Source organism: Pseudophryne corroboree, chromosome 10, assembly GCF_028390025.1.
Source record: "Pseudophryne corroboree isolate aPseCor3 chromosome 10, aPseCor3.hap2, whole genome shotgun sequence".
NCBI classification, from domain to species: Eukaryota; Metazoa; Chordata; class Amphibia; order Anura; family Myobatrachidae; genus Pseudophryne; species Pseudophryne corroboree.
In genome coordinates this window covers 11077044-11099989 of record NC_086453.1, presented here as the reverse complement: position 1 = coordinate 11099989, position 22946 = coordinate 11077044, and the positions used below count along the sequence as shown (strand labels likewise).

At 51.0% G+C, this 22946-nt stretch overlaps 1 protein-coding gene across 7 annotated transcripts in view; it reads right to left on the bottom strand.

Moving 5' to 3' along the window:
* ARHGEF10L (Rho guanine nucleotide exchange factor 10 like) overlaps window positions 1-22946 on the bottom strand; it is a 252227-nt gene that overhangs the window by 108421 nt on the left and 120860 nt on the right. For 5 of the 7 annotated variants that reach the window (XM_063942112.1, XM_063942111.1, XM_063942110.1 and 2 more), the window contains one exon: window positions 3611-3702. In XM_063942112.1, coding sequence (XP_063798182.1) covers window positions 3611-3702 — 92 coding nt within the window. Of the gene's footprint in view, window positions 1-3610; window positions 3703-3870; window positions 4032-4394; window positions 4418-22946 lie in introns of those variants that run through there. The other 2 variants (XM_063942116.1, XM_063942113.1) reach the window with 2 other exon arrangements.

Here is a 22946-nt window from a genome sequence, read left to right as displayed (position 1 = left end):
CACAGACCAGTGTCCCCCCTGCACCGGGTTATATCATTATAGTGATTATTAGTGAGCCACAGACCAGTGTCCCCCCTGCACTGATCACTACCAGGATTCAACTTACTCCAACTCCCCTCGTGCAACATCAATCGTACTAATAGAGATCAACTAGACACACAGAGGAGGGGGATCTGTCCTGTCACACATGTTACAGTCACACAGAGGAGGGGGATCTGTCCTGTCATACATGTTACAGTCACACAGAGGAGGGGGATCTGTCCTGTCATACATGTTACAGTCACACAGAGGAGGGGGATCTGTCCCGTCATACATGTTACAGACACACAGAGGAGAGGGATCTGTCCTGTCATACATGTTACAGTCACACAGAGGAGGGAGATATGTCCTGCCATACATGTTACAGACACACAGAGGAGAGGGATATGTCATAACATACATGTTCCAGTCACACAGAGGAGGGGGATCTGTCCTGACATACATGTTACAGACACACAGAGGAGGGGGATCTGTCCTGTCATACATGTTACAGTCACACAGAGGAGGGGGATCTGTCCCGTCATACATGTTACAGACACACAGAGGAGAGGGATCTGTCATAACATACATGTTCCAGTCACACAGAGGAGGGGGATCTGTCCTGACATACAAGTTACAGACACAGAGGAGGGGGATCTGTCCTGTCATACATGTACGCGTCACACAGAGGAGGGAGATCTGTCCTGTCATACATGTTACAGACACACAGAGGAGAGGGATCTGTCATAACATACATGTTCCAGTCACACAGGGGAGGGGGATCTGTCATAACATACATGTTACAGTCACACAGAGGAGGGGGATCTGTCCTGTCATACATGTACCAGTCACACAGAGGAGGGGGATCTGTCCTGTCATACATGTTACAGACACACAGAGGAGGGGGATCTGTCCTGTCATACATATTACAGTCACACAGAGGAGGGGGATCTGTCCTGTCATACATGTTACAGTCACACAGAGGAGGGGGATCTGTCCTGACATACATGTACCACACACACAGAGGAGGGGGATCTGTCCTGTCATACATGTACCAGTCACACAGAGGAGGGGGATCTGTCCTGTCATACATGTACCAGACACACAGATGAGGGGGATCTGTCCTGTCATACATGTACCATACACACAGATGGAGGGGTGTCTGTCCTGTCATACATGTACCAGTCACACAGAGGAGGGGGATCTGTTCTGTCATACATGTACCATACACACAGAGGAGGGGGATCTGTCCTGTCATACATGTACCAGACACACAGAGGAGGGGGATCTGTCCTGTCATACATGTACCAGTCACACAGAGGAGGGGATCTGTACTGTCATACATGTACCAGTCACACAGAGGAGGAGGATCTGTTCTGTCATACATGTACCAGACACAGAGGAGGGGGATCTGTCCTGTCATACATGTTACATTCACACAGAGGAGGGGGATCTGTCCCGTCATACATGTTACAGACACACAGAGGAGGGGGATCTGTCCTGTCATACATGTTACAGTCACACAGAGGAGGGGGATCTGTCCTGTCATACATGTTACAGACACACAGAGGAGAGGGATATGTCATAACATACATGTTCCAGTCACACAGAGGAGGGGGATCTGTCCTGTCATACATGTTACAGTCACACAGAGGAGGGGGATCTGTCCCGTCATACATGTTACAGACACACAGAGGAGAGGGATCTGTCATAACATACATGTTCCAGTCACACAGAGGAGGGGGATCTGTCCTGACATACAAGTTACAGACACATAGAGGAGGGGGATCTGTCCTGTCATACATGTACGCGTCACACAGAGGAGGGAGATCTGTCCTGTCATACATGTTACAGACACACAGAGGAGAGGGATCTGTCATAACATACATGTTCCAGTCACACAGGGGAGGGGGATCTGTCATAACATACATGTTACAGTCACACAGAGGAGGGGGATCTGTCCTGTCATACATGTACCATACACACAGAGGAGGGGGATCTGTCTTGTCATACATGTACCAGTCACACAGAGTAGGGGGAGCTGTCCTGTCATACATGTACCATACACACAGAGGAGGGGGATCTGTCTTGTCATACATGTACCAGTCACACAGATGAGGGGGATCTGTCCTGTCATACATGTACCAGTCACACAGAGGAGGGGGATCTGTTCTGTCATACATGTACCAGTCACACAGAGGAGGGGTATCTGTCCTGTCATACATGTACTAGTCACACAGAAGAGGGGGATCTGTTCTGTCATACATGTACCAGTCACACAGAGGAGGGGGATCTGTCCTGTCATACATGTACCAGTCACACAGAGGAGGGGGATCTGTCCTGTCATACATGTACCAGTCACACAGAGGAGGGGAATCTGTCCTGTCATACATGTACTAGTCACACAGAGGAGGGGGATCTGTCCTGTCATACATGTACTAGTCACACAGATGAGGGGGATCTGTTCTGTCATACATGTAACAGTCACACAGAGGAGGGGGATCTGTCCTGTCATACATGTACCAGTCACACAGAGGAGGGGGATCTGTCCTGTCATACATGTACCAGACACACAGATGAGGGGGATCTGTCCTGTCATACATGTACCATACACACAGATGAGGGGTGTCTGTCCTGTCATACATGTACCAGTCACACAGAGGTGGGGGATCTGTTCTGTCATACATGTACCATACACACAGAGTAGGGGGAGCTGTCCTGTCATACATGTACCATACACACAGAGGAGGGGGATCTGTCTTGTCATACATGTACCATACACACAGATGAGGGGGGTCTGTCCTGTCATACATGTTACAGTCACACAGAGGAGAGGGATCTGTCATAACATACATGTTACAGTCAAACAGAGGAGAGGGATCAGTCCTGTCATACATGTTGCAGTCACACAGAGTAGGGGGATCTGTCCTGTCATACATGTACCATACACACAGAGGAGGGGGATCTGTCTTGTCATACATGTACCAGACACAGAGGAGGGGGATCTGTCCTGTCATACATGTACCAGTCACACAGAGGAGGGGGATCTGTCCTGTCATACATGTACCATACACACAGAGGAGGGGGATCTGTCTTGTCATACATGTACCAGACACAGAGGAGGGGGATCTTTCCTGTCATACATGTACCAGACACAGAAGAGGGGGATCTGTCCTGTCATACATGTACCAGTCACACAGAGGAGGGGTATCTGTCCTGTCATACATGTACCAGACACAGAGGAGGGGGATCTGTCCTGTCATACATGTACCAGACATAGAGGAGTGAGATCTGTCCTGTCATACATGTACCAGTCACACAGAGGAGGGGGATCTGTCCTGTCATACATGTTACAGTCACACAGAGGAGAGGGATCTGTCCTGTCATACATGTACCAGACACAGAGGAGGGGGATCTCCTAACAATCTCATTAAACAGATATCTGTGACAGAGAACAGTATAACCCCCGTAGCTCTATATATAACATAGGAGGAACCAGTGCCCCAGTCCCATGTCACCTCCCCTGGTAACGTATTATCCATACAGTAAATGAACCAGTGATGAGGGTACTCCCATGCGGCGAGGTACTCACGTTTCTTGCTCAGACTCTTCTTGATGCTGTATGTATGGAGGTCCAGCTTTCCCCGGCCTCCGGGATCCCCATTACTGACAGCCGAGGCGTTCCTGGAATACAGGGAACACAGGGAACATTGTAAGTACATATCACTGGCCTGTCTGTGTCACTTCCTGTGTGCTGATCCTAGCGGGCCAGGGGCCACTCCAGCCCCAGCACCGGCCTGGCACGCTATATATACTCTGTAATACTCTATACATGCAGCGCAATGCACATACCGGCTCTGTAATGCAGAGACCGGTGCAGAAATCACCAGGGGGAAACACATGAGAGAAGCAACTCTGTCACTGAGCTCTCCCTGGTGCAGCTGTCTCTGATTGCCTCTGGGAGGTCTCTCTGCAGTCTCGCAGACAGCCCATGTCATTGATTAGACAGGCAATGCAGATGAGAGGCTCCTGTGTGTATGGGCAGGAGACGGGACACATAAGGGGTGCAGAGCCCCAGCATCACATTACCTGCTGCACTTAACCCCTCACACGCCACCACTGCCCAGCAGATCCCTCCAGATCCATCAATCCAGCAGCAGGAAGTGTGGATCCAGAACTGCCTGCAACATTCTGACCGGCTCCAGTCACACACAGCCAGGGCCTCACTCCCATCCCCACCCTCCCTCTCTCCTTCCTCCCTCCCTACGTCTGCCTCTCCCAGGACTCCACAGACACAACGCAGGCGGAGCACAGGGTACTGTCCACACATGTGCTCGACACAGGGTCTGCACCTCGTCCCATATCCCCGGGAATACCTTCCACTGATCCCACACCGCTGGCCGTGACTGGGATGAGGTGCATGGGGAATGTGTGCAGAATTCACCCAGCCTCTGGCCATCAGTACCGCCTGCCAGGTATGGGCGAAGGAGGGTTGCTGTGCCAAGTAGGGCAGCACGGAGGCGTTGTGGTTAGCATTACTGCCTCAGCACTGAGGTCTTGGGATTGTTTCCCACCATTTCCCATGTGTGTGGAGTTTGTATGTTCTCCCTGGTGTTTGTGTGAGTTTCCTCCCACACTCCAAAAGTATACTGGTGGGTTCATTGGCTCCTGACGGGTGTATACATGTGATAGGGAATATAGAGCGTAAGCTCCACTGGGGCAGGAGCTAATGTCACTGTGTAATTAAGAAGTCTATGTTCTACAACTTGGAGAGAGATAAAGTATCAGCCAATCAGCTCCTAACTGCCACGTTACAGGATGTGAAAAGTGAGAAGCTGGTTGGTTCGTACTTTTTCTCTCTCCACTTTATCACTCTCCAAGGTTTAGGTGTCTATGTATTAAGCATTGGAGAGAGATAAAGTGGAGAGAGATAAAGCACCAGCCAATCAGCTCCTGCCATTTTTTGTAAACACAACCTGTAACATGACAGGTAGGAGCTGATTGGCTGGTACTTTATCTCTCTCTCTCTCTCTCTCTCTGCTTTATCTCTCTCTAGAGCTTAGTACATAGACCCCTATGTAGTCGCTGCGGAATACGTGTGCGCTATATAAATACGTGTAAAGGCTGCGTCCTGTATTTGGGCTTACTGACAGCCTGGGAACCCTTCTCTATGCTGCCGTCAGAGACATCAATACAATCCGCCGGCTGTCAACGCTTGGTGGTAACACTACAAGTAACAGCATGCCTGGCCAGCCTCATGCTGGGAATCGTGGTTTCACAACCAGTGGCATTCCCTTCTACACTATCAGGCGGAACAATCGCTGGTTTGTGGGTGTTTTATTTAGGAAATGAAACTTAACAAAAAACAAAAAAACCTGAATAAAGGGAGGCGGGACTTTCCATAATACAGCGTCCGGGAATGCACACATCCAGCAGCGGCAAACGCAGGACTTGTATGAAGGGGGGTTCCAGAGAGGGGGCGGAGCCACACATGGGGAAACATGCCACTATAATACAGGCATTGTAACGGTGGCGTAATCCCCCTATCATTGTGCAGGTTGTCTGGAGTTCCTCCTCTATTACATGTACTGGGACCCTTCACGAGGGCACTCGGCTAAGTACTGCACCTGATTGGGAGTGCCAGACCCTTAGATATATATATATATATATATATATACATACACGATCAGCAATCCAGTGTCTGTCAGTGCTGCACCCGCTGCCCTCACATACCATAAAGGTAGAAGTACACCACTCAAGGTGCAGCACTCATAAAATTACATGAGCAGTATAGTGCAACGTTTCGATGAGACATATATATATATATATATATATATACACACACTCCCACACACATATATATATATAAATACTGTATACACACACACACACACATATATATATATATATATATACTGAAGGAGCGTTGCTGGGGCAGCGTGAATGGGGGGAGTAGTGTCGGCGTTATCGGGGTGGCTGCTCCGATCTCAAAAATGGCGGCAGGCATCCTCTTGCTGTCATAGCCAGGCTGCGCTGGCAGGAGCCATGCTGGGTGGCCTTGTCCTGCGATGGGCGGCCCCCAGCATGCGTTCAAAGCATTCTAAATTCTGCTAAAAATAGGATTTTAATTACCTACCGGTAAATCCTTTTCTCGTAGTCCGTTGAGGATGCTGGGGTCCACATTAGTACCATGGGGTATAGACGGGTCCACTAGGAGCCATTGGCACTTTAAGAGTTTAATAGTGTGGGCTGGCTCCTCCCTCTATGCCCCTCCTACCAGACTCAGTCTAGGAAACTGTGCCCGAGGAGACGACATACTTCGAGAGAAGGATTATACACAGATAGTGGCTCACACACAAGGCAAACCAGGCTAACTTGCCTGAAAACTCAGCAACAGCTGAAACATTACTGAACCCAGTAACGAAACGCAGTACTTAACTAAGAACAAAGCAGTACTGAACCAAGTAACCACTGCAGGATAACAAAGCGCTGGGCGGGCACCCAGCATCCTCTACGGACTACGAGAAAAGGATTTACCGGTAGGTAATTAAAATCCTATTTTCTTACGTCCTAGAGGATGCTGGGGTCCACATTAGTACTATGGGGATGCACCAAAGCTCCCAGAACGGAAGGGAGAGCGCGGAGGCTCCTGCAGAACTGATTGACCAAACTGTAGGTACTCTGAGGCCAAAGTATCGAACTTGTAGAACTTTGCAAACGTGTTCGACCCAGACCAAGTTGCAGCTCGGCAAAGTTGGACTGCCGAGACACCCTGGGCAGCCGCCCATGAAGACCCCACCTTACGAGTAGAGTGGACCTTAACAGACGTAGGACACGGCAATCCTGCCGTAGAATATGCATGCTGAATAGTGAACCTGATCCAGCGAGAAATCGTCTGCTTAGAAGCAGGACAACCAATTTTCTTGGGATCATACAGGACAAACAGAGAGTCCGATTTTATGTGACAAGCAGTCCTCTCCACATAGATCTTCAAAGCCTTCACAACATTCAAGGACTTTGATGCAATTGAGGAGTCAGTAGCAACTGGCACCACAATAGGTTGGTTGATATGAAAAGCCGACACAACCTTAGGAAGGAACTGTTGACGCGTCCTGAGCTCCGCTCTATCTTCATGGAAGATTAAATAGGGGCTTTTACAGGAAAGCCCCCAATTCCAACACACGTTGCGCAGAAGCCAAGGCCAACAACGTGACAGCCTTCCATGTGAGAAACTTGACCTCAGCCACCTGTAAAAGGCTCAAACCAATCCAATTGCAGGAAATGCAACACCACGTCAAGATCCCAGGGTGCCATTGGCGCCACAAAGGGAGGCTGGATGTGCAGAACCCCTTTCAAAAAGGTCTGAACCTCAGGGAGGGCAGCCAACTGTTTCTGGAAGAAAATAGATAAAGCTGAAATCTGGACCTTTATGGATCCCGACCGCAGGCCCATATCCACACCTGCTTGCAGGAAGAGGAGAAACCGTCCAAGTTGAAACTCCACCGCAGGAAATTTATTGGATTCACACCAAGACACATACTTTTTCCAAATTCGATTGCAATGTTTAGACGTAACTCCTTTCCTAGCCTGTATCCTAAGATCATCCCGAAGAGGAAGAGGAGTAGATCCAGCAGATCCGCGTACCAAGCCCTCCTTGGCCAGTCCGGAGCAATGAGGATCGCCTTAACTCTTGTTCTTTTTACAAGTTTTAGAATTCTTGGAATGAGTGGAAGTGGAGGGAACACATACACTGACTTGAACACCCACGGTGTTACCAGTGCGTCCACCGCCACTGCTTGTGGGTCTCTCGACCTGGAACAGTACCTCCAAAGTTTCTTGTTGAGACGCGAAGCCATCAGGTCTATATGAGGTACACCCCAACGACTGGTCACCTACGTGAACACCTCTGGATGGAGGCCCCATTCTCCTGGATGGAGATCGTGCCTGCTGAGGAAGTCTGCTTCCCAGTTGTCCACTCCCGGAATGAAGATTGCCGACGACGCCACTGCGTGCCTTTCTGCCCAGAGGAGGATTTATGTTACCTCTGACATTGCAGCTCTGCTCTTCGTTCCGCCCTGTCGGTTTATGTAGGCCACTGTCGTTACATTGTCCGACTGCACTTGAATGGCCTGATCCTGCAGAAGGTGTGCTGCTTGTATTAGACCATTGTAGACGGCTCTTAGTTCCAGGATGTTTATTGGAAGAAGGGATTCCTGACTTGACCACCTTCCTTGGAAGGTTTCCCCTTGGGTGACTGTGCCCCAACCTCTGAGACTTGCATCTGTGGTTAGAAGGATCCAGTTCTGAACCCCGAACCTGCAGCCCTCCAGAAGGTGAGGCAGTTGCAGCCACCAGAGGAGTGAAATCCTTGTTTTCGGCGACAGACGTATCCTCTGGAGCATGTGTAGGTGAGATCCCGACCACTGGTCTAGATCAGGTGGAAGGACCGAGCATGAAATCTTCCGTACTGTAGAGCCTCGTAAGAGGCAACCATCATCCCCAGAAGGCGAATGCACTGATGAACCGACACCCGGGCAGGCTTCAAGACCTCCCGGACCATTGACTGTATCACCAACGCTTTCTCCACTGGTAGAAACAGGATCATTCCAAGGAAAGACAATCTCCTTGTCGGCTCCAAATGTGACTTTGAAAGGTTCAGGATCCAATCGTGCTCCCTGAGCAGATGAGTCGTGAGAGCAATGGACTGTAACAACTTCTCCCTGGGTGATGCCTTTATCAGCAGATCGTCCAGATATGGAATTATGTTCACGCCCTGTCTGCGGAGAAGAACCATCATCTCTGCCATCACTTTGGTGAAGACCCTCGGCGCCGTGGAGAGACCGAACGGCAGTGCCTGAAACGGATAGTGGCGGCCAAATTGGAATGTGGAGGTACGCATCCTTGATATCTAGGGACACCAGAAACTCCCCCCTCCTCCAGACCTGAGATCACCGCCCTCAGAGACTCCATTTTGAACTTGAACTCGCTTAGAAAAGGGTTTACGATTTCAAGTTCAAAAATGGCCTGACCGAACCTTCCAGTTTCGGTACCACGAAAAGGTTTGAATAGTTACCCCTGTTCTGCAGATGAGGTCGAACAGGAACAATGACCTCTGACTTTTCCAATTTTTGGATGGCTTCCTGTAGGATAGCCCTGTCTGTCAGCAAAGCTGGCCAGCCAAAATTGAAGAATCGGTGAGGCAGGAGTTTTTGAAGCTCCAGTCTGTACCCCTGGGACACAATATCCTGTACTCAGGGATCCAGGCCGGACGACACCCAGACGTGGATGAAACACCTGAGTCTCGCCCCCACCAGCCCGTCCTCCAGGCTGTGCGGTCCACCGTCATGCTGAGGATTTTGAAGTACCAGAAGCAGGCTTCTGGTCCTGGGAACCTGCAGGTGCAGGTTTTTGGGATTTTGAACAACCTCCTCTAAAGAAGGTGGTAGAAGGCTTGGACTTCTTTGTCTTAGCAGTCTGAAAGGACTGCGACGAAGATGAAGAGAAGGGTTTCTTTGTAGAAGGTGGAGCTGAGGGAAGAAAAGGTGACTTATCCGCGGTTGCCGTAGAAATCCACGCATCTAACGCTTCCCCAAATAGAGCCTGACCTGTGTAGGGTAGGTTCTCCATACTTCTCCTGGATTTCGCGTCGGAAGACCATTGGCATAGCCAGAGTCCCCTGCGAGCTGAGACAGACATGGAAGATATTCTTGCATTCAGCGTACCCAGATCCTTCATGGATTCCACCATGAACCCCGCAGAATCCTGTATGTTACGTAAAAACAGTTCAATATAACTTCTATCCAGTGTTCTAAGCCCTCTAGTAATGTGCCCGACCACTTTACTATAGCTTTAGAGATCCACGCACAGGCAATAGTAGGCCTTAACGCCACCCCTGAAGCAGTGTATATGGATTTGAGCGTAGTGTCAATCTTACGATCAGCTGGTTCTTTTAACGCGGTAGAACCCGGGACAGGTAAAACAGCCTTTTTTGACAGTCTAGAAACAGATGTGTCAACTATGGGAGAGGTCTCCCAACTTTTCCTATCCTCTGCAGGGAAGGGAAAAGCAACCAGAATCCTTTTTGCGGCTCTGGAAATTTTTCTCCGGGTCTTCCCAGGATTTAATAAATAGAGTTTTTAATTCTTTGGACGCAGGGAAGGTTAGCAAGGCTTTCTTACTGTCAGTGAAGTAAGCCTCCTCAACCTGCTCAGGTGTTGTGTCAGCAATGTTTAATACATCTCTAATGGCCTCAATCATTAGCTGCACCCCCTTTTCAAGGGATCCCGCCCCCTCAGCACGTCCCCATCACCATCCGCCATGTCAGAGTCGGTATCCGTGTCATCTTGCATAATCTGGGCAAGTGCACGTTTCTGTGGGTATACATTAGGGGTGTTAGAAGGAATAGGAATGGAACCTGACCAAACTGCCATAGATTTCTTTAAAACCTGAGTTTCAGTCTCAGTAAGGGCCACCCTAGTGGAGATCTGAGAGATCATTCTCTTAATAGAAGTGAGCCATTCTGGCTCAGTAACAGGAATCTGAGACAATACATTATGTTCCTGGGTACATGGAATGGACTCTTCTGGAGAAGAAGCGTCCTCTGCAGCATAAGACACAGAGTCCCTGGATATGGTTATGTGAGAAAGCACACACACACACACACACACAGGAAAATGTCAGACACAGTTTTCCAACAAAATCCTTCAGAGAAGCACAGAGCTTGGAGCCAGCACACACACACCACTTCCCTAGGTAGATATAATACAATTACCTAGCGCTGACTGTGTACCTTAATAGCCTACACAGTAATTACACAGCCTCCCCCCCCCCCCCCCCCCCCTTCTACAACCCCCTGGTACCGCACAGGATAGCTGGAGTTGCTTGGAGGACCAGCTCTCCCTGTCAGCGTCACTGTAGAGGATCTGCAGGCAGGAGAATGGCGCTGGTGAGCTGCTGGATCCGTTCTGAGGAGAAGCTCCACCCCTTGAACATGGCGCTGGTTCCCGCACTTTACATCGTTATACTGGCCTGAGGTATGTTGCTGGCAGCGTTACTGAAGCCCCTGACAGCGTGAGTGACCAGTGTAGGGCATAGGCGCTGGCTCAGGGCGCCCCTCATAGCGCCGCACTATGTACCGCTGAGCCTCCGCTGCACGGTTAATACCTCGCTCCCACCCTGGTGCCGCCATCTTCACACCGGCTCCCCGCTTGTCAGGGGTGCAGGTGACTCACTCGACACCGGAATCTTCTGGCTCTGTTAGGGGGTGGCGGCATGCTGCGGGAGTGAGCGGTCGCCTGGGGCGGCTAACGATCATCACCCTCAGGTGTCCTGTCAGCGGAGATAGTGGCTCAAACCCCGCAGGGCGGACACTACTCTCCCCCCCCTTAGTCCCACGAAGCAGGGAGGCTGTTGCCAGCAGCCTCCCTGTGCCTAACTAACTCTTAGAAAAAAAATACAACTAAAGTAGCGCTAGGAGCTCCCCTAGCTGTGACCGGTTCCTCCGGGCACATTTTCTAAACTGAGTCTGGTAGGAGGGGCATAGAGGGAGGAGCCAGCCCACACTCTCAAACTCTTAAAGTGCCAGTGGCTCCTAGTGGACCCGTCTATACCCCATGGTACTAATGTGGACCCCAGCATCCTCTAGGACGTTGGAGAAAAGCTGAATTTGCAATCCTTACTGAATAATGTTCATGGTCCATTATTCTCTGGAATACATCAGCATAGCGTGTATTGCGGAGAATAACGGACCGTGTTCGCATTGACCACCCTGGCAGGCTTGTATCTTGTGACTGTTTGTCCTGACTCTGGATTTTATTTCTTACGCACTTTAAGTGAATTTTTTGCTGCTACCTCTATGATGCTATAAATCTTTTTTCAAGCATTAATAGTGGAAGTGCGGGCTCTTTGTGGAATCTATGGTAACAGTATTATATGCCGCCACTCTGCCTCATTATATGGTTTTGGATGTGTGCAACGAGTTTTTCATAAAACTTATACTGTATACACACAGATAACATATGCAGTACTGTGCAAAAGTTTTAGGCAGGTGTGGAGAAAATTCTACAAAGTAAAAATGCTGCTTTCAAAAATAAGTGTTATTAGTGTCTTTTTATCATTTAACAAAATGCAAAGTGAATGAACAGAAGAGAAATCTAACCAAAGCAATATTTGCTGTGACCACCCTACCTTCAAACAGCATCAATTCTTCTAGGTACACTTGCACACAGTTTTGGAAGGAACCTGGCAGGGAGGTTGATCCAAGCATCTTGGAGAACTAACCACAGATCTTCTGTGGATGTAGGCTTGCTCAAAGCCTTGTGTCTCTTCATGTAATCCCAGACAGACTCAATGATGTTGAGATCAGGCTCTGTGGGGGTCATATCATCATTTCCAGGACTCCTCGTTCTTCTTTACGCTGTAGATAGTTCTTAATGATATTGGCTGTATGTGTGGGGTCGTTGTCCTGCTGCAGAATAAATTTGGAGTCAATCAGAGCCTTCCTGATGGTATTGCAGGATGGGTAAAAACTATCTTCAGCGTAAAGAAGAACGAGGAGTCCTGGAAGTGATTATATTGCCCCCACAGAGCCCTGATCTCAACATCATTCAGTCTGTTTGGGATTACATGAAGATACAGAAGGATTTGAGCAAGCCTACATCCACAGAAGATCTATAGTTAGTACACCAAGATGTTTGGAACAACCTCTCTGCCGAGTTCCTTCAAACACTGTATGCAAGTGTACCTAGAAGAATTTATGCTGTTTTGAAGGTAAAGGGAGGTCACACTAAATATTGATTTGATTTAGATTTCTATTCTGTTCATTCACTTTGCCTTTTGTTAATTGCTAAAAAAATAAAACTACTAACACTTCTATTCTTGAAAGCATTCTTACTTTCCAGTAACGCCTGCCTAAAACTTTTGCACAGTACTGTATATACAGTATGTACACGTATACACATATAAAGAAACACATACACATTACGTGTCTTGTCTTCTTTCAGGAGCATTAGACAAGAAACTACTGGTAACTGCCGCGATTCACGGGTCTTTAAAAAGGGGGCGGGGGATCAAATGCCACAAGGGGTGGGGCTTGACTGCGGCAGGTGACTCCATTAAAAGAATAAATTTGACCCATCAGAGGGGTGGGGTGGGGGGGTTCTGGGTACTCAGAAACCCCCCCTACGTGTGCCAGTGCCATGTACTTTATAAACTCCTGTACACAATACAATATATATATGTAACCAGTGAGGTCTGATGGCATCAATTATCAGCAGAGAATTCTGATATCATCAGTTATAATTGAGTTTTGATGTCATCGGCTATAATCACTGAGTTCTGATAAGGAATAACTTGCACTCTACTGTAAATTATAACAGATATAAAAAGTCACCTCAGATTTCCAAGACCTGAATATAACCACTATGGCTACCGTACCACCCCGCATTTTAAGTGTCGCTATTAGGTGAGACCACTGAAGGAGTGTGGTCACATAAGAATGAGGCGTGGCCACGCACATTAGGTTGCGCAGAGCACTACAGAAAAGCTAGGCCGCACCAAACAACCCCCTTCTAAAAACTCACATCTGGGACTAAGGATGGTCGTCCACGGGTTATTAATCGATGGTCATTTTTTATTCTGATATTTACCATCGATGGTTTGGGCATGTGCAGAGTAACAGGAACGGCGACCACGCACGCACAGTAATTAAATGTTGTGGGATTTGTCACCGTTCCTCCCCCGTTGGTGGTAAAACTATGAATGCTTGGGATACGGCCACCCCTATGTGAGATGTATGAAGAGATCATACCTCAGACGGGCCCTGCGCTATCAGTATGGCGTTCTGCAAGTGCGGTCAGGGGAACTATCGCAGACACGAAACGCTATCAAACTAGCCAGCTCCACATGTACTGAGACGGCCGATGGGGCAGTACAGTGACCGGGCTGCGCTTCACAGGTGGCAGCAGAGGGACGAGACGCACAATGTCGCAGTTACCAGGACACACACAAAGCGTATCACAATCACAGGCCCAGGCTGATCCCTATGCAGAATGCGTCCTCATTGCTTGGCTGGTGACAAAAGGTCGCCCTGACAACCCAAATCTATGCCGTGGGTGGGGGCCAGATCCTTACACACAGGCCCACAAAGGCCGCAGCAGATCTGAGTGATTATTCTCCCCACGGCTAACAAACAGAAATCCCCGGCTAGATCCGGCTGCGTGTCGCTTCCCCTAACCGGAGCGTCGCTGCACAGACATTCACCCCCTGACACATACACAGTGATACGGTCTGCAGATTATTACATTACTGACCTCGCTTGTGATCTGCAGAACATTGCTCTGTCCCATCTACCCCCTTACAGATACACACATATATTCTGCAGATTATTACATTACTGACCTTTCTAGTCATCTGCAGAACATTGCTCTGTCCCATCTACCCCAACAGAAACGCACATATATTCTGCAGATTATTACATTACTGAACTCTCTAGTGATCTGCAGAACATTGCTCTGTCCCATCTACCCCCTGACAGGTACATAGTGATATATCCTGCAGATTATTACATTACTGACCTCTCTAGTGATCTGCAGAGCATTGCTCTGTCCCATCTACCCCCTGACAGGTACATAGTGATGTATTCTGCAGATTATTACATAACTGACCTCTCTAGTGATCTGCAGAACATTGCTCTGTTTCATCCACCCCCTCACACATACATAGTGATATATTCTGCAGATTATTACATTACTGACCTCTCTAGTGATCTGCAGAACATTGCTCTGTCCCCTCTACCCCCTGACAGAAACATACATATATTCTGCAGATTATTTCATTACTGACCTTTCTACTGATCTGCAGAACATTGCTCTGTCCCATCTACCTCCTGACAGGTACATAGTGATACATTCTGCAGATTATTACATTAATGACCTCTCCAGTGATCTGCAGAACATTGCTCGGTATCATAGACCGTCTGACACACAGTAATATAGTATGCAGAATAAGTAATTATTGGAAAGCAGCCTCAGTCCAAAGCTGCCCTTATTGCCATAACATGTGCTGTACTTAGGCAGTAGTGGATCTTGCCACGGGCAAGCAGGAGCTTTGCCCGGGGCGCCGCCTTCCGGAGGGCGCCGCACCATGGCAAGATCCGCTGCTGCTGTGCCCCCCGCTGCCCGCTCTGTCCCGCTGCCCACCGCTGTGAAGGGAACTAGACGCGTAGCATCTAGTTTCCCTTCGTGGAGAGGACCTTTGCTGTGCGGTGCGCGATGACATCATCGCGCACCGCACATCATTTCAGCGGCGCTACTACTGTACAGGGGGCGTGACTGACCACGCCCCCTGTATGAAGCCACGCCCCTATTGCCCACCCGGGGCGCAAAAAGCCCCAGAACCGGCCCTGTACTTAGGGGTACTCCATTCCAGCAAATAGATGCATGCTACACCATCCAGGGGGGGTTTATTACAGTGGAGGATGGGGGAGCACCCAGGAGAGAGATATTCAGAGAGAGGGGAAGAGAGACACACACAGATTCATGGATATATAATAGAGAGAGATTACGCGGTACCTCGGCCCCCTACAGAAGCGTATCAGGTTCTCCCACTCGGGAAAATAAAGCCAGCATGTAGCAGTGGGGTGGATAGGGGATCAGCGCATGGTCCCCTCTGGGAATACTCTGCAGTCCGGAGCTCCAGTGATACTAAAATAATCCCGGCAGAATTTCCCACAATTTCAAAATATCTTTTTTCTCTGGAAATATTTCTTTAACCTTTCGCAGCCGGCTCCCAGGAGACATGTGGACGGTTCTGCTCCATAAACAGTATTTCTTCTCTTATTATCGCCTAAACCTCGCGTCACCACCGGCAGCTCCGGACACGCAGGCGCAGATTCCTTTCACAAAGCTCCCAGCACTTTTGGGGTCAATCCAATTAGGTGTGAGTTGCCTTGTGCGAGCCGTTCTCTCGACGAACTCGAACAGTCAATTACACTTGCAATCCAATTCCAAACCCATTGCTTTTCCAGAGGAAATTCACGTTTTTTATGAGCACCCCCTGAGGGTGTGAGGAGGTGGAGAAAATCTTTACTTTAAGGTAAAAACTGTTGGCACTTGTTTCAGATAGACTTGGACACCCCATCCTCCTTAATGATTAATTAGGCATTTGGAAGTTTCTAATTAGCTACTTGGGCCAATAACTACATGAGATACAGGACACAGCAGTGGGCAGGACACAGTAAGGGGACACAGGACACAGCAGTGGGCAGGATACAGTAAGGGGATACAGGACACAGCAGTGGACAGGATACAGTAAAGGGACACAGTACACAGCAGTGGGCAGTATACAGTGAGGGGACACAGGACACAGCAGTGGGCAGGATACAGTAAGGGGACACAGGACACAGCAGTGGGCAGGATACAGTAAGGGGACACAGCAGTGGGCAGGATACAGTAAGGGGACACAGTACACAGCAGTGGGCAGGATACAGTGAGGGGACACAGGACACAGCAGTGGGCAGTATACAGTGAGGGGGCACAGGACACAGCAGTGAGCAGGATACAGTGAGGGGACACAGGGCACAGCAGTGGGCAGGACACAGTAAGGGGACACAGGACACAGCAGTGAGCAGGATGCAGTGAGGGGACACAGGACACAGCAGTGTGCAGGATACAGTAAGGGGATACAGGACACAGCAGTGGGCAGGATACAGTGAGGGGACACAGGATACAGCAGTGGGCAGGATACAGTAAGGGGATACAGGACACAGCAGTGGCCAGGATACAGTTAGGGGACACAGGACACAGCAGTGGGCAGGATACAGTAAGGGGATATAGGACAGCAGTGGGCAGGATACAGTAAGGGGATACAGGACACAGCAGTGGGCAGGATACAGCAAGGGGATACAGGACACAGCAGTTGGCAGGATACAGTGAGGGGACACAGCAGTGGGCAGGATGCAGTGAGGGGACACAGGACACAGCAGTGGGCAGGATACAGTGAGGGGACACAGCAGTGGGCAGGATACAATAAGGGGACACAGGACACAGCAGTGGGCAGGATACAGAAAGGGTACACAGGACACAGCAGTGGGCAGGACACAGTAAGGGGACACAGGACACAGCAGAGGGCAGGACACAGTAAGGGGATACAGGACACAGCAGTGGGCAGGATACAGTGAGGGGATACAGGACACAGCAGTGGGCAGGACACAGTAAGGGGACACAAGGCACAGCAGTGGGCAGGACACAGTAAGGGGATACAGGACACAGCAGTGGGCAGGATACAGTGAGGGGATACAGGGCACAGCAGTGGGCAGGATACAGTGAGGGGATACAGGACACAGCAGTGTGCAGGATGCAGTGAGGGGATACAGGACACAGCAGTGGGCAGGATACAGTGAGGGGACACAGGACACAGCAGTGGACAGGAAACAGTAAGGGGACACAGGACACAGCAGTGGGCAGGATACCGTAAGGGGATACAGGACACAGCAGTGGGCAGGATACAGTGAGGGGACACAGGACACAGCAGTGGGCAGGATACAGTAAGGGGATACAGGACACAGCAGTGGGCAGGATACAGTGAGGGGACACAGGACACAGCAGTGGCCAGGATACAGTGAGGGGACACAGGACACAGCAGTGGGCAGGATACAGTAAGGGGATATAGGACAGCAGTGGGCAGGATACAGTAAGGGAATACAGGACACAGCAGTGGGCAGGATACAGTAAGGGGATACAGGACACAGCAGTTGGCAGGATACAGTGAGGGGACACAGGACACAGCAGTGGGCAGGATACAGTGAGGGGACACAGCAGTGGGCAGGATACAATAAGGGGACACAGGACACAGCAGTGGGCAGGGTACAGAAAGGGTACGCAGGACACAGCAGTGGGCAGGACACAGTAAGGGGACACAGGACACAGCAGTGGGCAAGATACAGTAAGGGGATACAGGACACAGCAGTGGGCAGGATACAGTAAGGGGATACAGGACACAGCAGTGGGCAGGATACAGTAAGGGGATACAGGACACAGCAGTGGGCAGGATACAGTAAGGGGATACAGGACACAGCAGTGGGCAGGATACAGTAAGGGGACACAGGACACAGCAGTGGGCAGGATGCAGTAAGGGGATACATGACACAGCAGTGGGCTGGATGCAGTGAGGGGACACAGCAGTGGGCAGGATGCAGTGAGGGGACACAGGACACAGCAGTCAGCAGGATACAGTGAGGGGACACAGGATACAGCAGTGGGCAGGATACAGAAAGGGGATACAGGATACAGCAGTGAGCAGGATACAGTAAGGGGACACAGGACACAGCAGTGGGCAGGATACAGTAAGGGGACACAGGACACAGCAGTGGGCAGGATACAGTAAGGGGATACAGGACACAGCAGTGTGCAGGATACAGTAAGGGGACACAGGACACAGCAGTGGGCAGGATACAGTAAGGGGCCACAGGACACAGCAGTGGGCTGGATACAGTAAGGGTACACAGGATACAGCAGTGGGCAGGATACAGTGAGGGGACATAGGACACAGCAGTGGGAGGATACAATAAGGGGACACAGGACACAGCAGTGGGCAGGATACAGTAAGGGGATACAGGACACAGCAGTGGGCAGGATACAGTAAGGGGGATACAAGAAGGACAGCACAGGGCAAGATACAGTAAGGGGACACAGGACACAGCAATGGGCAGGATACAGTAAGGGGACACAGGACACCGCAGTGGGAAGGACACAGTGAGGGGACACAGGACACAGCAGTGGGCAGGACACAATAAGGGGACACAGGACACAGCAGTGGGCAGGATACAGTAAGGGAGATACAGGGAGGACAGCACAGGGCAGGATACAGTAAGGGGACACAGCAGTGGGCAGGACACAATGAGGGGACACAGGACACAGCAGTGGGCAGGATACAGTAAGGGGACACAGGACACAGCAGTGGGCAGGATACAGTAAGGGGGATACAGAAAGGACAGCACAGGGCAAGATACAGTAAGGGGACACAGCAGTGGGCAGGACACAATGAGGGGACACAGGACACAGCAGTGGGCAGGATACAGTGAGGGGATACAGGACACAGCAGTGTGCATGATACAGTAAGGGGATACAGGACACGGCAGTGTGCAGGATGCAGTAAGTGGACACAGGACACAGCAGTGGGCAGGATACAGTGAGGGGACACAGGACACAGCAGTGGACAGGACACAGCAGTGGGCAGGATACAGTGAGGGGACACAGCAGTGGACAGGACACAGCAGTGGGCAGGATACAGTGAGGGGACACAGGACACAGCAGTGGACAGGACACAGCAGTGGGCAGGATACAGTGAGGGGACACAGGACACAGCAGTGGGCAGGAAACAGTAAGGGGATACAGGACACAGCAGTGGGCAGGACACAGTGAGGGGACACAGGACACAGCAGTGTGCAGGATACAGTAAGGGTACACAGGACACAGCAGTGTGCAGGATACAGTAAGGGGACACAGGACACAGCAGTCGGCAGGATACAGTGAGGGGACACAGGATACAGCAGTGGGCAGGATACAGTGAGGGGACACAGGACACAGCAGTGTGCAGGATACAGTAAGGGGACACGGGACACAGGACACAGCAGTGGACAGGATACAGTAAGGGGACACGGGACACAAGACACAGCAGTGGGCAGGATACCGTAAGGGGATACAGGACACAGCAGTGGGCAGGATACAGTGAGGGGACACAGGACACAGCAGTGGGCAGGATACAGTAAGGGGATACAGGACACAGCAGTGGGCAGGATACAGTGAGGGGACACAGGACACAGCAGTGGCCAGGATACAGTGAGGGGACACAGGACACAGCAGTGGGCAGGATACAGTAAGGGGATATAGGACAGCAGTGGGCAGGATACAGTAAGGGAATACAGGACACAGCAGTGGGCAGGATACAGTAAGGGGATATAGGACAGCAGTGGGCAGGATACAGTAAGGGGATATAGGACAGCAGTGGGCAGGATACAGTAAGGGGATACAGGACACAGCAGTTGGCAGGATACAGTGAGGGGACACAGCAGTGGGCAGGATGCAGTGAGGGGACACAGGACACAGCAGCGGGCAGGATACAGTGAGGGGACAAAGCAGTGGGCAGGATACAATAAGGGGACACAAGACACAGCAGTGGGCAGGATACAGAAAGGGTACACAGGACACAGCAGTGGGCAGGACACAGTAAGGGGACACAGGACACAGCAGAGGGCAGGACACAGTAAGGGGACACAGGATACAGCAGTGGGCAAGATATAGTAAGGGGATACAGGACACAGCAGTGGGCAGGATACAGTAAGGGGATACAGGACACAGCAGTGGGCAGGATACAGTAAGGGGATAGAGGACACAGCAGTGGGCAGGATACAGTAAGGGGATACAGCACACAGCAGTGGGCAGGATACAGTAAGGGGACACAGGACACAGCAGTGGGCAGGATGCAGTAAGGGGATACAGGACACAGCAGTGGGCAGGATGCAGTGAGGGGACACAGCAGTGGGCAGGATGCAGTGAGGGGACACAGAACACAGCAGTCAGCAGGATACAGTGAGGGGACACAGGATACAGCAGTGGGCAGGATACAGAAAGGGGATACAGGTTACAGCAGTGAGCAGGATTACAGTAAGGGGACACAGGACATAGCAGTGGCCAGGACACAGTAAGGGGACACAGGACACAGCAGTGGGCAGGATACAGTAAGGGGATACAGGACACCGCAGTGTGCAGGATACAGTAAGGGGACACAGCAGTGGGCAGGATACAGTAAGGGGACACAGGACACAGCAGTGGGCAGGATACAGTAAGGGGCCACAGGACACAGCAGTGGGCTGGATACAGTAAGGGTACACAGGATACAGCAGTGGGCAGGATACAGTGAGGGGACATAGGACACAGCAGTGGGAGGATACAATAAGGGGACACAGGACACAGCAGTGGGCAGGATACAGTAAGGGGATACAAGATACAGCAGTGGGCAGGATACAGTAAGGGGGATACAAGAAGGACAGCACAGGGCAAGATACAGTAAGGGGACACAGGACACAGCAATGGGCAGGATACAGCAAGGGGACAAAGGACACCGCAGTGGGAAAAACACAGTGAGGGGACACAGGACACAGCAGTGGGCAGGACGCAATAAGGGGACACAGGACACAGCAGTGGGCAGGATACAGTAAGGGGGATACAGGAAGGACAGCACAGGGCAGGATACAGTAAGGGGACACAGCAGTGGGCAGGACACAATGAGGGGACACAGTACACAGCAGTGGGCAGAATACAGTAAGGGGATACAGGACACAGCAGTGGGCAGGACACAGTAAGGGGATACAGGACACAGCAGTGGGCAGGACACAATGAGGGGACACAGGACACAGCAGTGGGCAGGATACAGTAAGGGGACACAGGACACGGCAGTGTGCATGATACAGTAAGGGGATACAGGACACAGCAGTGTGCAGAATGCAGTAAGTGGACACAGGACACAGCAGTGGGCAGGATACAGTGAGGGGACACAGGACACAGCAGTGGACAGGACACAGCAGTGGGCAGGATACAGTGAGGGGACACAGGACACAGCAGTGGGCAGGAAACAGTAAAGGGATACAGTACACAGCAGTGGGCAGGATACAGTAAGGGTACACAGGACACAGCAGTGTGCAGGATACAGTTAGGGGACACAGGACACAGCAGTGGGCAGGATACAGTAAGGGGATACAGGACACAGCAGTGGGCAGGATACAGTAAGGGTACACAGGACACAGCAGTGGGCAGGATACAGTAAGGGGACACAGGACACAGCAGTGGGCAGGATACAGTAAGGGGACACAGGACACAGCAGTGGACAGGATGCAGTGAGGGGACACAGCAGTCGGCAGGATACAGCGAGGGGACACAGGACACAGAAGTGGGCAGGACACAGTGAGGGGACACAGGACACAGCAGTGTGCAGGATACAGTAAGGGGACACGGGACACAGGACACAGCAGTGGACAGGATACCGTAAGGGGATACAGGACACAGCAGTGGGCAGGATACAGTAAGAGGATACAGGACACAGTAGTGTGCAGGATACAGTAAAGGGATACAGGACACAGCAGAGGGCAGGATACAGTGAGGGGATACAGGGCACAGCAGTGGGCAGGACACAGTGAGGGGATACAGGGCACAGCAGTGGACAGGACACAGTGAGGGGATACAGGGCACAGCAGTGGGCAGGACACAGTGAGGGGATACAGGGCACAGCAGTGGGCAGGATACAGTGAGGGGATACAGGGCACAGCAGTGGACAGGATACAGTAAGGGGATACAGGACACAGTAGTGGGCAGGATACAGTAAGGGGATACAGGACACAGCAGTGGGCAGGATACAGTGAGGGGACACAGCAGTGGGCAGGATACAGTAAAGGGATACAGGACACAGCAGTGGGCAGGATACAGTGAGGGGACACAGGGCACAGCAGTGGGCAGGATACAGTGAGGGGATACAGGGCACAGCAGTGGGCAGGATACAGTGAGGGGATACAGGGCACAGCAGTGGGCAGGATACAGTGAGGGGATACAGGGCACAGCAGTGGGCAGGATACAGTGAGGGGATACAGGGCACAGCAGTGGGCAGGATACAGTGAGGGGATACAGGGCACAGCAGTGGGCAGGATACAGTGAGGGGATACAGGGCACAGCAGTGGGCAGGATACAGTAAGGGGACACAGGGCACAGCAGTGGGCAGGACACAGTAAGGGGATACAGGACACAGCAGTGGGCAGGATACAGTGAGGGGATACAGGGCACAGCAGTGGGCAGGATACAGTGAGGGGATACAGGACACAGCAGTGTGCAGGATGCAGTGAGGGGATACAGGACACAGCAGTGGGCAGGATACAGTGAGGGGAT